The following is an 18,492-nucleotide window of genomic DNA, read 5'->3' as shown; positions in this document are numbered from 1 at the left end:
GAAATTGTGCCTTCAGAATCTCCCTTTTAAGAAACTCCCATCCATCTTGAGCTCCCTTCTCTTTTAGTATTGTTGACCATGGGATCACACTCAGTATTTCTTTAAGTTTACTAAAATCGGCTTTCCTAAAATGCGTGTTTGACTATGCCTGGCTTCTCCTTTCCATTGTATAACAAACTGTAGGAGAACATGGTCACTTTAATCATTTGAATCATTTAATTGCTTTTTAATGTTTCATTCTGTTTTAACTTAGACTGTTTTAAATTTTGCTAGCCACCATGAGTCACTGTACCAAGAGGAAGGCGGGATATAATAATAATAATAATAATAATAATAATAATAATAATAATAAGCCTTCTCTTGTCAGAGAGCTCTGGTACCACATTATGGATGGATTTACAGCAATTTAAAGCTAAACTGGAAGAAATAGAGTCAAAGAGGATAAATTTAATTTGGTTCAGAAATCAGGGAACCCAGGGCCACTTTCTCATTGGCTCAAGGTAGTTGGGAACCCAAAGCACACAAAGCTCCTCCGGTCCACAAAGTGGTAACCACCCCCACTTCCTAAACAATGTCCAAAACCAGCTGGAAGACGTATATATCCAGTGCTAGTTAAATTTTTGAGCCAAAGACATAGATAAGAATCTTGGAGCCAAATCCAACAGGACGTCTGAGACAGACTTTGGAACGAAGAGCCTAAACATGAGGTCTTAGACTATGGTCAGAAAGCAGTTCCCAACAAAGAGAAGGGCAAGGGAACTTAGTGGGAAGAGGCAAGAAGGATAAAGTAACCAAAGTGTGTGTTTGGGGTGGATGGGGTTGTGCATGGCTCAAGATAATGAAAGACGACAAACCATTGCCTTAGGGGACCTGGTGTAGCCAAATTGCAGTCAAAAATATCTGGAGAGCCATAGCTGACCATAACTACCATAGACTCTTGGCCCACTTACCAAAAGACTAAGCCACTGCCCAACCAACAACTCACAAACAGCACAATCCATTGCAAGGCATACCTTCCAAGGATTTTAAAAAGCCTGCTGAATAGCGATTGTGATCTTGAACCCAGAATGGGAGGCTGATGGGTATAGTGGCAGATCATTACCTCAAGTCTGGTAATAAAATTAAAAAAGCAGAACATTGGAAAAACAATATGAAATACTAACAAGAATCCCAATGATTACTAGTTTTGAATGCAGTGTGTATTGAACAATGTTTAATAGTTTGTAATTATGTACGTTAAATACCAACGGGCAACTGTACTATAGGACTGTGTTGCTATAGCTATGCAAACCTACTATATAGACAAAATACAATTTACAAAAATAATTGGAGGGCTTTTTGAAGAAATTGAGCAGCAACATGCAACACTGAATTTCTGCATTCTTTATGTATTTTACATTTATTTCCGCTCAGGTGCAGGATTTCTCTGAAGCACCTATATTACAATCAGGAGTCTTAGATTTTCTTTCCACCCTGTGCTTTTTGGACTATATTATAATAAATTGTATTCTGCATATATAAGTTTACACAGTGATTATAATGACAGATGCCTGATATTCAGCAAATGCTGTTGTTTGAGGTGCTCACACTCGTTGCACATGCATATGCATGAAGCAGGTTGGGGGAAACAAGGAAGAAGCCCTCCTCTTCTCCAAAACCTCTCTTTTGCACTACCCCACACTTTTAGCATTAGGGTTCCACACTCCTGAAAACAATGTTGGTTCTCTCGCCTTCCCTTCTGGCCCTTCCAGGTACGACATCGTTTTCCTTCCTCCCTCATTTCCCATTGTTGCCATGGAGAACCCATGCCTGACCTTCATCATCTCTTCCATCCTGGAGAGCGATGAGTTCCTCATCATTGACGTCATCCACGAAGTGGCCCACAGCTGGTTTGGCAACGCGGTCACCAATGCCACCTGGGAGGAGATGTGGCTGAGCGAGGGGCTGGCCACTTACGCTCAGCGCCGGATCACCACTGAGACATATGGTAAGCCACATGCCGTCCCTTGTGGGTGAGCTAGGCTTCCAGGACTTTGTTTCCAGGGTCCCAGCCTTGGTTTCACCTGCTCCATAATACTCACAGGGCTAATGTGAGGTTAAATTAAATAATTCCTTTCCCTGCATCTTCAAAACGTAGCAGATTATTTAATAATTCTTTATTGTAATGAGTTGACTATGGGTTTTTTATAGTAATAATAAATAAAATAAAGTTTTTATTTATATCCCGCACCTTCCTTCGATCAGGGCGGCTTACAGTATAAAATTTAAAACAACAATACATACAATAAAATCCAAAATACATCACATATAAACAATAATAAAAAACACAGGCTAAAAGCCCCAAAGCCCTTCCTCTTGGCCACGAAAGAGGAGGGAGGCCCATAGGATTTTTAATCGGGGAATGCCTGTTGGAACAGGAAGGTCTTCAAATCCTTCCTGAATTGGGCCAGGGTGGTAGTCGAGCGGAGCTCAGTGGGCAGCGTATTCCAAAGGGCTGGGGCAGCAGTGGAAAATGTCCTCCTTGTGGTGGAGGACAATCTAGCCCCAGGCACCTTCAGTAGCTGCTGCCCAGATGTCCTGAGGGTGCGAGGCGGAATGTACGGGGAGAGGCGATCCTTTAGGTAACCTGGACCCAAGCCATTTAGGGCTTTATAGGTAATAACCAACGCCTTATATTGGGCCCGGAAGCGGATAGGCAACCAATGGAGATCTTTCAATGCCTTAATAAAGATAATTTCTGGAAATGAGAGCCATCATGGTGTAGCGGTTTGAATGTTAGACGAGGAAGCTGGAGAATAGGGTTTGAATCCCCACTTGGCCAGGGAAACCCATTCAGTGAGTTTGGCCAAGTCACTCTCTCTCAAAGCAGTCCCCTTCTGAACAAATCTTGCCAAGAAGACCTCAAGGTAGTTTATCCGTAAGTTGGAAGTTTATGGGTTGCCAAAGGATTGGGCTGCTATTAATTCACTGAGCAGAGAGCACTGGCTGAGCTGTTTAAATGGTAGCAAGGATGGATAGATGGTAGGGTTCCAAAAAGTCAGCTACCCGAGTACAAGTAGAGGTAGAAATTGTTATCCACATCCCACATTTTTCCAATCTGGGAATCTAGATGCTTTATAACAGTTAAAAACATAGTTAAAAACTAAAAGGATGTAGAAATGTAAAAGCAATTAAACCATTTTAACAATGGAGCCAGTTACAACCAATTAAAACAACAATACCAAATAAAAGTCAAGCACATTTTACAAGGCCCATTTGTCTTAAAAACAGTTTTCAAAGGCCTGATGAAGCAAAAAGTTTTTTTACCTGCTTGCAAAAAGATAGTAAAAAGGGTACCAATTTAACCTCTCTGAGAAGGGAGTTCCAGAACCTAGAAGAAAGCACTGAGAAGGCCCTCTATGGTGTCTGCACCAAATGTACTTTTAGAGAATGGCTTCCCAAGAAGATCTCAAAACACGGGCAGGTTCATATAGTACAGTACCTCCAAATAACCTGGTCCTGAAGTGTATAGGGCTTTGTAGGTCAACATCAGCACTTGGAATTCTGCCTGGAAACAGAGGGATAGCTGGTGGAGGCAGTTCTGGGCCCCCTTTACTAGTCCTATAGTTAACAATAGGAAAGGTAGCTTAGTTGAGAGGGAAGAGGGCAAGGCCAGGGGCAGAGCCTGAGAAAGCAAGGCAAAGAGCAAGTGAGCCAACAGGTTCGCATACTGTATATACTCATGCCTGCAGGGCCTAAGCAGAGCAGTTGAGGATAGGGAGGATTGGAGATCTCTCATTCACAGAATCACCATGAGTCCAGGCCAACTTGAGGGCAGGTAACAACAAAAACAAAATATGTCTAGACATCCTTGCATACCAGTGGCATATATATGTCTGTGCTTGGCTTCCTCTCTACTAAATGCATCTGAGGAAGCAAACGGAAGTCTACAAAAACTCATGCTGCCAACTTCTTTCTTTCAGTTAGTCTCAAAGTTGCTACAAGATCTCTCTAGAAATTTTAGTAAATAAACTAGACCCAAGAAACCTGAGTTGATCTACAGGTCAGTGTAAGTTGCTGCTGTTGCTGTTTGCCTTCAAGTCAGTTCTGATTTATGGCAACCCTAAGGCAACCCTATCATGGGGTTTTCTTGACAAGATTAGTTCAGAGGAGGTTTGCAATTGCTTTCCCCTGAAGCTGAGAGCATGTGGGTCACCCAGTGGGTTTCATGGCCAAGCTGGGAATTGAATCCTATCAGTGTAAGTACTGTACCTTAACTCTTATCAAAATAAGAACCATTCCCATCTCTGAATAGTGTGGTGAAAGGTGAGAGCTTAGTCCATCCTGGGAGAACCCAAAAGAAGCTGCAACCCCATTCTACTGTCCACTGTGGCACCACTTCTGGCCTTTCTGAATGCCTGGGCAGGAAAATAGCATTCTTTGGTATGATTTTCCTTTGCTTCATCCTTTACACAGTGGGAAATGATGCATCCTTTACATGCACCTACATTTTGCCCCCGACTTACATCCAAGTCCATAATTTTGACCACCAAACCTCCCCTTGACTTAAATATGAGGTCAGTTAATGCATTAGTATGGTAGTTACTTTTTCTGTTGCTAAAGATGTTTAAATTTTATTGCCTGGATTTTATGACACTTTGGCCCAGTACAGACTGCTGGTTTGCAGTGGCCTGGGGCCAGTTCTAGGGTTCTGAAGCACGCAACAACCGCATGCTCCGGAACCCTAGGATGTACAGGTGTTGTCATAATGGTGGCCTCTCGTCCATAATTTAGCAGGTGGGATTTTGATGTAAGCGACGCACAGCATATAGACGTCACTGTCGTGACGTGTGCGTGATATCTCAAGAAGAACCCAGTTTTTCCGGATTCTTTTGGAGCGGAGGGATGCCGCGCAGTTTCGCTACTGCGGTGTCCCTGCAGGCAAACCGGATGCCTCCAGCCCGGCCTGAACGGGGAGGTACAGTATGTACTGGGCCTTTATCTCACGGAGCCCACATGGTCAAAGACTGGAATGACCTCTGCCTTATGTTGATTTACCTTCAGACCATCTTAAGTGACAACAACAAAAACATCATCTTGACAAAATACCTTTTGCCTTGATGAAGAAGCCAGTGGAGTTTCAAAAGCTTGCATGATGTATTTTTTGCATTTTTGGTTGGCCCAATAAAAAATATTGCTGTTTTGTGGATTTTGGATGTCATTCTATATAGCTGCAAAGGAAACTTTAGGTTCAAACTGTCTTGCCAAATGTCATGTTTCAGACCCAGGTCTAAATAGATACCTTTGTTTTTGGACAGGTGCTGCTTTTACCTGCCTGGAAACTGCCTTCCGCCTTGACGCTCTTCACAGACAAATGAAGCTCCTCGGTGAGGACAACCCTGTTAGCAAGCTTCAGGTTAAGCTGGAGCCAGGTACATTTGGGGCTGAGAAAAGCAGGTTGGGCTTTGGCTTTTATAAAACAGGAGCCTGACTACTTCTGGCTGCCCATGTCAGAACTTGTGACATTTTTGTGTTCATTACCACAGTCTCTTTTTCCTTCTCTTCCTTGCCACATTTTGGGCCAGTTCCACCAAACTGGGAAATGTCAACAGTGAGAAATGAAGCATGAAAGTTTATAGTGTAATGGAGAACGCATCCCTCTTAATTTAGGAATAGGCAATGAGCTGTTGTTAAAGTGTACATAGGTACCAGCTTTATGCTCTTTCCTAGTAGCCACCCCTGTTTATTTCATTGGTCTTAAAACTGAATAGGTACTTATGAGATTGTACTGTAAGATTACCATAGATTCCTCATCCACCGCCCCCACCATTTTGTTTTGCTTTGATTTTATAATGCCTTCTAGTAGACAGGAAAGGCAATTTTGCCATCCCCACTAAAATGTTTTCGGCACGGCAGGACTACAGTTGGCCCTCTGTATCCACGGATTCTTTATCCACAGTGCAAGGTACTGCACTTAGGGCGGAAAAATAAAATGCACAGATATAGGATGGGAGACACATGGCTGAACGAGACTATGTGTGAAAGGGATCTGGGAGTCCAAGTAGACCACAAGCTGAACATGAGTGAACAGTATGATGCGGCAGCTAAAAAGGCCAATGCAATTTTAGGCTGCATCAGTAAGAGTATCGTATCTAGATCAAGAGAAGTAATAGTGCCACTCTATTCTGCTTTGGTCAGGCCCCACCTGGAATATTGTGTCCAGTTCTGGGCGCCACAATTCAAAAAGGATGTTGAAAAACTGGAACGTGTCCAAAGGAGGGCAAGTAAAATGGTGAAAGGTCTAGAAACCATGTCCTATGAGGAACGACTTAAGGAGCTGGGGATGTTTAGCCTGGAGAAGAGAAGGTTAAGAGGTGATATGATAGCCCTGTTTAAATACTTGAAGGGATGCCATACTGACTTGTTTTCACTTGCTCCAGAGACTAGGACCCGGAGCAATGGATGCAAGCTACAAGAAAAGAGATTCCACCTCAACATTAGGAAGAACTTCCTGACAGTAAGGGCTGTCCGACAGTGGAACAAACTCCCTCGGAGTGTAGTGGAGTCTCCTTCCTTGGAGGTCTTTAAACAGAGGCTAGATGGCCATCTGTCGGAGAGGATTTGATTTGGATTCCTGCATGGCAGGGGGTTGGACTGGATGACCCTTGCGGTCTCTTCCAATTCTATGATTTTATGATTCTAGCTTAAAAATATTTTAAAAAAATATAACCCCCCCCCCCCCCCAAAAAAAAACAAACAACCATGATCTTGCCATTTTATATGACGGACACCATTTTACTTTGCCACTGAATTTAATGGGACAAGCATCCACTGGTTTTGTTATCCACAGCGGGTTCAAGAGCCAAACCCCAGCAGATATCAAGGGCTTACTGTATATATATATATTTAAATCAATGCTGGCTGCTTCCACTTCCGGTGCCTGAGTCTAGAGCAACCTGGGGGTAGTGGTGACAAAATTGCCCCCATGGCCCCTAGAAAACTGGGGATGTTTTCTAAAGTCCAAATAAAAAAAGGAGGTGTGAGATTCTCACCATATCCATCCATCCATCCATCCCCACCACCAGGTCCCTTGCCACCCCACCTGCTAAATTATGCAACATTGCAAAGCCCCACAAGAAGAGTTTTTAATCTATTTTCTAGGCATCTTTGTCCAGTAAGTTTTTGGGAATAGCCAGTACCTTTATGGGACTCATTAGGGGCTTCAGAGTTAGAAGGATAGAATCTTAGAGTTGGAAGGTGCCTCAAGGACCTCATAGTCCAGTCTCCTGCCATGCAGGAATGCATAGCTAAAGCTCGTCCAACTTCTCTTTAAAGACCTCCAAAGAGGGAGAGTCCATCACTCTCTCAGGGAGTCTATTCCACTGCCATACAGCTCTTACACTCAAGAAGTTCTTCACGATGTTTGGGTAGAATATCTTCTTATAATTTGAATCCATTGATTCATGTTCTAGTCTCTGTTGCAGCAGAAAGCAAATCCACTCCATCTTCTTTTTTTCTGCTGCTCCAGAGAACAGGACCTGGAACAATGGATGCAAGCTGCAGGAAAAGAGATTCCACCTCGACATTAGGAAGAACTTCCTGACAGTAAGGGCTGTTCGACAGTGAAACACACTCCTTCCTCGGAGTGTAGTGGACTCTCCCTCCTTGGAGGTCTTTAAACAGAGGCTGGATGGCCATCTGTCAGGGATGCTTTGATTTGGATTTCTTGCATGGCATAATGGGGTTGGACTGGATGGCCCTTGCGGTCTCTTCCAACTTAGGATTCTACACAACTCTCTTCAGATATTTAAAGATGGCTCTCAGTCATCCCTTATCCAAGCTAAACATACCTAACTCCCTGAATCATTCCTCATTAGCCTTGGTTTCCAGAAGCCCTTCTCTGGATACATTCCAGCTTGTCACTATCCTTCTGGAACTGCTGTTCCTAGAACTTGACACAGTATTCTAAGTGAGGTCTGACCAAAGGAGGACAGAGCAGTACTACTACTTCCCTTGATCTGGACACTATACTCCTGTTGATGCAGCCTAGAATTTCTTTGGAGGTTTTTTTTCCGCCACTTTATACTGTTGACTGATGTTTAGATGTAGTATCTTACATTTATCCCTGTTAAAATTTGTATTATTATTTTGGCCCAGCATTCCAATCTGTCAGGGGCTGTTTGAGTTCTAATCCCTGGGATACTAGTTACCCCATTCCCATGCCATTTGGTGTCATCTGCAGATTTGATGAGCATACCTTCTATTCCATCATCAAAGTTTGTGGTTCTCAACCTTTGGTCTTCTGGGTATTTTGGACTTCAACCCCCAGAACCTGTCACTGGCCATGCTGGCAAAGGCTCCTGGGAATCAAAATACAAAATAGCTGGGGAATGATAGATTGAGAATCCCTGATCTAAGTCATTTATAAAGATGTTGGACATCCCCAAGTTCAGGAGAGAGCCCCAAGGCATTCTCAAGTATGAAATGCAACCATTGGTGAGCATCTTCACTAGAACCCAGGGATGAGAACGGGAGTGAGTTGCCATTCTGTTGTACTCTCTAAGCTCCTGGGACAGTCATTTGCTTTCTGTAATGTTGACTTAGAGCATGATATACACTTAACTATGCCGTGGATTTAAAAAAAAAATTGAGGGAGAAGTCTGTGGCTTAGAGAAATGTCTACTTTTTGTACATATAGCTGTATTAAGATGTTGTTGTTTTTTCCTCTTACAGGTGTGAATCCTAGCAATCTGATGAACCTCTTCACGTATGAGAAAGGTTACTGCTTTGTTTACTACCTGTCTCAGCTCTGCGGAGACCCAATACGCTTTGATGCCTTCCTCCGAGTTAGTAACTTGGGTTTCATGGCTGGGTTGTATCCACCTGTGTGTGTGTATATATGAGACCCTTACCTGTGTGCACTTTAGCTGATATACCTAGGAGAACAAGAGAAGCAGCAGCAGAAAGTAAGGGGCTTTTTTGCGTGTTTGTATGGGTGTGTGAGTCGGACGTCCAGCAACTGATTGAAAGTAGCAGCAGGATATGGAAAGTGCCCTGCGCAAGACTCCTAGGGGGAAATACAGTAAGAAGATCTCTCTTTCTCTCTGTTCCTGTGTACCCCAGTTGTAGTATGATGAAAAGTTGTGGAATGGAAAGAGTGGGCTGGTGGTGTCACAGCAGATGGCTGGCACAGCAACGTTTTCTGGGCAATCCTTTATTACTTCGCTCAGCAGTGGTGTCTGTCTCTTTCTACCGTTAACCTGAGTTGTGTGTTCAGGTTTACCTAAACATTACATCTGTAGAACACATGACTTACATCTTAACCACTCACTTGTCATAAACTTCTGGAAGTGTAACATATATTTTCTTTATTTCTGTGTTTGGCATGGTCATCCCATAGGCCTGGAGTGTGTAGTAATTTAATGAAAGATCTTGTGACAGATGACTGGCCTTTGGCAGATCTGCAGGGGAGGGGAGTTTTGTGATTCAGGATGGCTATGGTAATGTGGATCATCCCAGGGACGTAGCCAAGGGGGGGTGGGGGTTCTTGGGGTCCGGACCCTCCCTTCCATTAGAAAAATGAATGGTGTGTGCTGCTGTGCTGCCACACCCAAGCCCCATTATAATGGTGGCACTTAGTCTGGACCCCCCCCTTCCTAAAATCCTAGCTACGTCCCTGATCATCCTCAAATTATATTCTATGTTAGGGAAAATCTGGCCTGCAGGCAACATCAGGGCTTTTCAGCCCCCCCCCCCCCCGGGGTCCCCCTGCCCCTATATTTTTGCAGACAAAGAGTTTTCCTTGAACTGCTCCTACAGCCTGTAGCAGGTGCGAGGGCAATTTCACCCAGCTTGTGCCCTCCAAGCAGGGACTTGGACTGGATGGCCCTTGGGGTCTCTTGCAACTCTGTGATTCTGTGATTCCAGGCTCTTTTATGCCCCCCTTCCTCCCCAACACCAGGTGGGAGACTTATTTAACAAAGGAAATCACTTGCATTTGACCTGTTGTTGTTGTTTTTAAAAGGCCTTTCTCGGGTATGTGTGTTTGTATGTGCCTTCAGGTCACCTGTTGACTTATGAGAACCCCATGAATTTCAGAGGGTTTTCTTAGGCAAGGAATACTCAGGTGGTTTTGACAGTTCCTTCCTCTGAAACAGAGTCTACTTCCCTGGTTTCAAAAAAGCACCTTCTGGGACTAAAAATGGCCTGGGAAGATGAGCCATGACAAAATTGTCTACCACACTGCTGAGAATAAATGGTGGGGATCATGCATGTCTGTTGTATGTTGCCTTGTGGGCTCCAGCAGGCTGAGAGATGACATACAAATGCTTCAAATCCATCCAGTCATGCAGTCCTCGACGTTCTTGGGCTCCAGTACAGGCATTCCTGTTATAGTCATCCCTCCACGTTTGCAGATTTGATTATTTGAAGATTACTGTATTTGCCCCTGGCACCAAAAAAAAAACCAATCCCTCTAGGCATTTGTAGGTCCTCCAATGTGATTCTTTGGTCAGCATCCATCAGAATGTGACTTTGCTTTCCTCTTAATTCCCCATTATTACTGTACCTTCCCTGATCGCTGGGGCTTCGCTCTCTAAAAGTCTTGCCTTTGTTTCCTGGAAGTTGTGCAACTCTTTAACACATTCTCCTGCCTCACTTTCAGGCCTACATTGAGAAATACAAGTTCAGAAGTGTTGTGGCCCAAGATCTCTTGGATTCCTTCCTGGATTTCTTCCCAGAATTGAAAGAAAAATGCATTGATAACAAAACAGGTGAGGGAAAAAACATTAGCAGGCTATATGTAACGTTTGAAAAATGGCTGATGTTATGAACTAGTGCATTGATATCAGGACCATATTCCTAGTACCATATTCCTTTTGTAGATGTGCCATACAAGGGCTATTGTGCCATTTTGACAAAGAGTGAGGGCTCCATCCCATCAAGTTATTCTGTGTCTTGTGGACTTCTTTGGCACATACCCCACAGTGAAGGGAGGCCATGAGGAAAGCAGTGACAGGTGAACACATTCTGCCCTGCTTTCCAGCCAAAACGTTGGGATTCAGCTCCTCTTTGCACAATTCAGGCACTCGACAGGACTGGGATATGTGCCACTTCTAGCACCTAAAAACCTAGGAGGAGCATCCAGGGGTTGGATTTTAAGGAGACTGCAGTGGTGTATTGCATTTCCCAGTGGGCTTATTATTGGCATAGGAACAGGTCTGAATGTAGCCCATGCTGCCGAACGTAGCCCATGCTATTTTGAGTCCATGTGCTCGAAGCCAGGAATGGAAAGCATTTCGCAAGGTGCATCTCCATCGCAGCTTCTTGAAGCAAAAGGCAGAGGGTGTGGTGCTGAATTTGTCCCACCTTTAATATCTGCTTTAATTGCTGCCAAATAATATGTGACATAACTGTGGGCCACTCTCAACATTTCAGGGTGCCCAAAGGTGTTTTTCTTGTTTCCTTTCTCCTCTGCAGTTGGAAGGCTGCTCTTGATAAAGAGAAACCTCTCTAAATTAGAACACTATAAGAACCATCCTTAGAAGGATTTTGGGGGTGCAGAATCCACCCCACTAGTCCACGAAGTCCCCACTGGGAACCTTTATCTTAGCAGCTTATCTGCTTCAGCAGCACTGCTTCAGGTGCCTGGAAGCCCATCCTAAACCGCTTGCATTGCCAGCACCTTTTTTCTGCACAAGGTCTTTTTAAAGAACTTTCATATTTCTGCTCATTCTGGGGATTTCTTTTAGCAAAGTAATTCCCACACAGATTAGGGTGAAAATGGGCTTTCCTGATGTGTAGTCACTTCTAGTTCTACCTTGGAATGGCGAGACCCCTTTGCCCCAGCAGTGTAAGTCATGGTTGCCTTGTGACATTGAAGTGCAACTTGGTACAAGGTCCTTAAACTTAGTAACTGAGTTGGGCATTATTATGTACTAGAGCTTGCACTTTGCACATAGGAAATCTTAGTCATTGTCCTCTCATAATGGACAGTGGGGCTAGAAAGGATTTCTGCCTGACTCTGTATCAAAAAACTGCCAACGGTCACAGAAGTCTTCCCTCTTTGGAAGCGAAAAAGCATCCCATGCGGTTCCCTCTTTGATCCATGCTGGTGTGTCTCTTGCAGGACTTGAGTTTGAACGCTGGCTCAACGCGACGGGCCCTCCTTTAATTGAGCCAGACTTATCTCAGGGATCCAGTCTGACCAGCCCTGTGGAGATGCTCTTTGACCTCTGGACCACGGAGCCCCTTGATGCGGTGGCTGCTGCCAACAGTGTCAACATGGCAGAGTGGCAAACCTTCCAGACAGTGCTCTTCCTGGACAGGCTGTTGGATGGGTCACCGCTGCCTCATGGTGAGTTTTGCAGAGATGACAGGCGAAACAGTACCTAGACTTAGCGCAGCTAGAAGATAAGAAGGCTGCAGATGAGGAGGTGGGGTGGAGGATGGGACTTATACTATAGCAGTCAGGAGATGAGGCCAGACAGGAGTATTGAAATCTTCATTCATCATCGTTAATGGCACTAGTCTGCTTGGTAAGTAACCATCAGTAATAGGCATAATAATGCTTGGTAAGAGAAAAGGCAGTAGGAAAAGAAGAAGACTGCATTTACATTGATAGACTCGGGGCCTGAACAGACAGACCAAAATAAAGCTGCTTCAGCTCACTTTGGAGGTATGCTGTTTAAATGACACTCACGTCTTAAGAGACCAGAAGCTGCGCCAAAGTTGCGCTCCAGTCCTTAGGACTAGAGCATGGCTTTGGCGCAGGTTTTGGCCTCTTAGGACTCATGCAACATTTAAATAGCATACCTCCAAAGTGACCTGAAGCAGCTTTATTTTGGCCTGTCTGTTCAGGCCCTCAGTCAAGGATGCCTGAGCAGGGCTGCTGAGGATAGGGTGACTTGGAATTCTCTCATTCATAGAACTGCCATATGACTTGTGACAGCTAACAATGATGGTAAATAGGCACTAGTAACTAGGTATGAAAAAGGATGCGGACAAGCTGGAGTGTATCCACAGGAGGGCAACGAAAATGGCGAAGTGTCTGGAAACCCTCAAGCCCTATGGGGAGAGGGAGATGGGTCTGTTTAGCCTGGAGAAGAGACATTTAATGGGTGATATGATAGCCCTGTTTAAATATTTGAAGGGATGTCATATGGAGGATGGAGCAAGCTTGTTTTCTGCTGCTCCAGAGCATAGGACACGGAACAGTGGATTCAAGCTATAGGAAAAGAGATTCCTATATCTTCCTGACAATAATTGCTTTTTGACAGTGGAAGACACTCCCTTGGAGAGTGATGGAGTCTCCTTCTTTGGAGGACTTTAAACAGAGTCTGGATGGCCATCTGTTGAGGGTGCTTTGAGTATGTCTTGCTACATGGCAGAATGGGATTGGACTGGATGGCCCTTGAGGTCTCTTTCAACTCTGTGATTCAATGGTGTGTTATTAACCAATAATGAAGTACAGTGCACCCACGTCATACGCAGGCGCCTTTTACGCAACTTCCAGCTTACGCTGGAAGCCCTGCACCATTTAATGAATGGCATGTGTGCCCACAGCACACACACACTGCAGCACCTGCATGTGCACGAGCCCCATTATCCTCACTGGGACTTGAGCATAGGCAGAACTTGCCTTATGCGGCGGGGTTCAGAACGGATCCGCCGCACAAGGCAAGGGACCACTGTATGACACAGAAGAAGCTGCATCTCAGGCAATGCTACATATATATCCTTTCTGAGGAATGAGATAGACCGCAGAAAGTTTTTTTTAAAAACATGCTATTTGCTATTCACACATGCTTAGAGATTCTGGAGTCAGCTGTTCCTTATTTTGCCTGCTATTGGCAGACACACAAGACTACACTAGGATTTTGCTGCAGCAGAATCCCATTATTTCCCTGCTTAAGCTTTATTGCATGGTTTACTGCAAACTCATTGCTGCAATCCAGCCCTAAAAATGTGTGTTATTATGGCCCTCCACCATTCTGCTGATGCTCCTAAAAACGTCCAGTTAGACAGAGGATGAAGAGGAAAAGGGAGTGGACCATTGTGTAAAAAGAGTTTGCAAAGAGAAGGTTCTTTGTCAGAAGCCTTGCTTAACTGAGGTATGCCTGCATAGTGAAAATGTAGGGCAGTAAGTGTGTGTTTTCTTCACCTGTATCAAAGTTAGATTAAGCAAAATGTAGGAATGTTAGGGTTTTTTGTCTGTTTGGGTAGCCTTACAGGGTTGGGCTAGGTTTGCAGATTTAGTCTTCAGATGTTTCTGAAAGTCTTCTAGATTGGAGCAATTCCTCTCTTTAGGGTACACTCCCTTTGACTAGGTCTTTACTTTAAAATGTGTGCCTTTCAGAGGTGATATCAAAGCTTTCTGAATGCTATTCAGCCCACTTGGACAGCATGAACGCAGAGATTCGCATCCGCTGGCTGCAGATCATTGTCCGCAATGACTACTACCCCGATCTTCACAAAGTCCGGCGTTTCTTGGAAAACCAGGTATTAACTGACGGGTTGTAAAAGCCCTGCATTACTTGCAGCATGTGATGCAGGGCATTAACATGTGGCCTGCAACAAACCCAGGAACAATGGCTTCTCAGCCAAGTTTGTAGTTTATGATAATTTGTCTGCTGGGATGAGGCAAGAGGAAATGAGAGGGAACAACATTTGGGGGCATTGTGGGAGACAGCAGTCCATGGGGTGAAGGGTGGGGGGCCAAAGGAATTGTCCCTCGGCCCTTGTAATGGTGTCCACTCCATGGCCACATAATTCCTACCTCTACTGCATACTTTATCAGTGTTATGATATGCATATTGCAGATGCACCTCCAAGGGTCATCTGGTCCAATCCAATTTTGCCATGCAGGAAGACACAATAAAAGCACACCTGAGAGATGCCCATCCAGCCTCTGTTTAACAACCTCCAAAGAAGGATACTCCACCAAACTCCAAAGCAGCAGTATCTTCCACTGTCCAATAGCTCTTACTGTCAAGAAATGCCTCCTAATGTTGTGGTTGAATCTCTTTTCCTCTAGTTTGCATCCATTGCTCTGGGTCCTAGTCTCTGGAGTAGCAGAAAACAAGCTTGCTCCATCCTCAATATGACATTCCTTCACATATTTAAACAGGGCCATCATGTCACTTTTTAACCGTCTCTTCTCCAGGCTAAACATACCCAGCTACCAAGTCTCTTCTCAGAGGGCTTCATGGTTTCCAGACCCTTCACCATTTTGGTCTCCCTCCTTTAGACATGCTCCATTTTCTCAATGTACTTTGCCTAAGGCCACCTGATGATTTCAAGGCAGAGGACAGATTCAAACCAAGACTCCCTGTATCGTTATTCTTTATGGTTGTTGTTGTCCTCCTCCTAATCTTTTGTATGATGCTCCACTTGTTCTGTTACAGATGTCCCGGATGTACACGATTCCGTTGTACGAGGATCTCTGCACTGGCACCTTAAAGTCCTTTGCCTTAGAGGTTTTCTATCAGACCCAGAACCAGCTGCACCCCAACTTGCGGAAAACCATCCAGCAGATCTTGACACAGGGCTTGAACCCGCTCCTTGCTCTGGACACGGCGGCTGTGGTTGCAGAGGCCCCAGTGACTGGATACGAGGACAGGTCCCCCGAAGCTGTTCATGCTGCCATTTCTCTCAGGGACGTAAATGTGTCTGCTTAGCGCACCAGCTCATGCTGGGCATTTGAAGCTGGAGGGGCAGGCAGGCATGAAGCAATATGAAGAAAGTCCTGCTCCCCCTTTTGTGCCACTACAAGGGGACTGGATGCCATGATCGCCTCCTCCCTCTTAAATTTTCCCAGATGTGCCTTCAGGTGCCTGACGTATTTGCACAGCCAGATATCAGGGATATATCTCATTATAGCTGCAAGCAGGAGCTGTTTTAGGCCGGATCCTTTGACTTGAGGCATCATGAATGTGAATTCCAGGGTGTCCATTGTGAGCAGGGGGGAAAAAGAGTTCTGTTTTGGGCACCTGGCAGGTGGCTTGCCTTCCAGGCCTTGAGAAAGAGAAAGTGTAGGAGGGAGAGGGAGAGAGAAAGTCACCCAGAAGTAAGGAGAAAAGAGGATCAGGATCATGGACATTTGAAGGTGAGGCAGGGCTTTGCAGAGAAGGTGGTCTCTTCAAAAGACCTGGAAGAAAGTGGTGGTGTGTTGCTGGAGGGAACCACATTTTCCTTTGTGCTCTTTGTTGTGCGATTCAGGGAGTGGGGGATTCGGAGGAATGAGTAACCTGTTTCAAGATTTTTATTGAGGGGCTTTGGTGTGAAAGGTTGGGAGACTTGGGTAGCCTCCGGCGTTTCTGTTCTGCCTGGCCTTTCTCTTTGGTGAGAAGCTTGATTTCCAAGCATTGCTAAGTTGCCTTGGAGCCAAGTTTTTTACAGCTCTGTTGCAGATCTTTGCCTCATCCTTCCCCGGTGCCTGAGCCATGGCTCCGAAAACAGCTCTGGCGATAGGTTAACCATGCTTCTTCTTGCACATCAGTACATGGGCTGTACCAGCAAGTGCAGGCGCAGTCCTCCTATTTACGTTTCTGGGTTGTACAACAGGCGCTCATTGTACAAGAGGCCAGTGCAGGAGAAGGTCCTGGTGGATGCACTGGGACCAAATAGTAAGCTGCCTCCATTCCCAGCATTGGGAGCAACACAGGGCAAAAAGAAAGAAAATCAATATTTCCGTTTAGAAAGGTCTCCTTCCGGCCCAGATAGTCTTGTGTCTTGCCAAAGACATTTTTGCAATTCTGCGTTGGATCTGAAAGGCAGCTTCTTTCAAGCCAAACCTGGGGTCAACTTTATCTTGCTAATCAACAATATATATATATATATATATATATATATATCCATATCCATACTGCTGTTCACCAAAATATTTCTTTATCAGTTATTAAACACACACTATGCAACGTCTTTCTGAGACAGAGGAGTTGGCCTCATTCCTAGCCATCAGAGATGAATGGAGAGGTAGCTCTGCGTGTGGCGTTGGTGCACCAGTCAAAGCCATGGCCAAAGCTGAGGGAGATGATAGAGGCTCAGAGTTTTGTGCTGCGGAAAGGGCTTGAGTTTGGATTTTTCGTTGGGGGCAGTTTGGAAGAATTGGAGCCGATGGTTGAACAAAATAGTTCTGGAGCCTTTTAAAAAAGACAAGGAGTATGCTGGAAATGTTGAACATCTTTGAAGGATATAGACTATGTGGGAACATGAGTGAGTTTACATGCTTCTGGCCTTTTAAGTTTATCCTGAAATGTAGGCCTGTGAAGTGAAGGCAAGTCCTTCAGGGTCTCCATGTGTTTGTTACATATTTGGGCACACACTATTCTGCTTCTCCAAACATCTGTGGAAGTTGTGCTAGTTGCCTTTATAGTAAAAGAGTTATTCTGGACAGTATTAGCCATCGAGGAGGGGAAGAACAAGGTTGTTAATTCCTATGGCTCTTGTCTTGTCCAGGATTGCAGAGATGAAGCAGTTCAGGCTGAGGTCCACCATTAAAGAAAAGGCCTTTCCAACCAGATGCAAGTGGAGCTACTTGCTCTTAACCTCTTTCTCTCTGTCCCCTACTTTTTGACTATTTATTATTATTTTTTGGGGGGGGGATGAAGCAATGATGAACCTGGGCCTCAGAAAGATATTTTGTGGGTGATGAAATACTTAGAAATGTCAGGATGCTCTTTTCTTTTTTCATAAAGATTTACTTGATTTAAATAGTGGGGAATCTGGTGAGGGATTGTCCCCCTTCCCTCCCCAAAAAACCAGACCCACACAGTTACAAATTCCTTCTGTAACATGGCAAAGAATTGGCCATCTTTGGCATGCAGCCGACCGGACTCCCAGGTCCAGCCCTTAGTCTTGCCCTCCTGCTGCCTTAGGCCTCCGTTTTATTCTGTTTTGATTTTTTTTCTGGGAGAATGTATGTAACCCTGGTGGGAAATTCCTTTTAAATGCATATTGATGCCTTACAATAACATCAATGATGAAATGTCAAATTAAACTAAACTTTGTGACTTTCGGAGCTTTGTGGTTTGCCTCTTTTCTTTTCTGCTGTATGCTCTCCAGGTATTTCTTACTCCCAGCTCCATCCCAAGCCAAGGAGATTCTGGGATGGGAAGAGAGTCAGCTCATTCAAAATATGGTGCTAGAGGATACGTCTGTGGGTACCAAGGGTAACTGAAGAGTCAAACAAATGTGCCTGATATCTGTTCTGCACTGCAGAAATTATCAAATCCTAGAGTTGGAAGAGACCATAAGGGCCCTGATCCAGTCTAACCCCATTCTGCCATGCAGGAACTCTCAATCAAAGCACTCCCATTTCACAGATGGCCATCCAGCCTCTGCTTAAAGACAGCCTCCAAGGAAGGAGACTCCATTACACTTCGAGGAAGCAGTGTGTTCCACTGTCAAACAGCCCTTACTCTGAGGAAGTTCTTCTTAATGTTGAGGTGGAATCTCTTTTCCTGCAGCTTGTTCTGGGTCCTGTTCTCTGGAGCAGCAGAAAACAAGCTCGCT

General features: G+C 44.7%; 1 protein-coding gene across 1 annotated transcript in view; it reads left to right on the top strand.

Annotated features, from left to right (window-relative positions):
• Positions 1 to 15,941, top strand: part of RNPEPL1 (arginyl aminopeptidase like 1) — a 44,150-nt gene extending 28,209 nt beyond the window's left edge. Inside the window, exons 6-12 of the mRNA XM_042458189.1 lie at positions 1,752 to 1,987; positions 5,298 to 5,411; positions 8,713 to 8,825; positions 10,643 to 10,751; positions 12,107 to 12,334; positions 14,336 to 14,478; positions 15,384 to 15,941. Coding sequence (XP_042314123.1) covers positions 1,752 to 1,987; positions 5,298 to 5,411; positions 8,713 to 8,825; positions 10,643 to 10,751; positions 12,107 to 12,334; positions 14,336 to 14,478; positions 15,384 to 15,656 — 1,216 coding nt within the window. The 3' untranslated portion in view covers positions 15,657 to 15,941. The remainder of the gene's footprint in view (positions 1 to 1,751; positions 1,988 to 5,297; positions 5,412 to 8,712; positions 8,826 to 10,642; positions 10,752 to 12,106; positions 12,335 to 14,335; positions 14,479 to 15,383) is intronic.
• Positions 15,942 to 18,492: the final 2,551 nt, after the last annotated feature.

This window comes from Sceloporus undulatus, chromosome 3 (assembly GCF_019175285.1).
Source record: "Sceloporus undulatus isolate JIND9_A2432 ecotype Alabama chromosome 3, SceUnd_v1.1, whole genome shotgun sequence".
NCBI lineage: Eukaryota > Metazoa > Chordata > Lepidosauria > Squamata > Phrynosomatidae > Sceloporus > Sceloporus undulatus.
The sequence above is the reverse complement of the archived record's forward strand: the minus strand, read 5'-3'. Positions and strand labels throughout refer to the sequence as shown.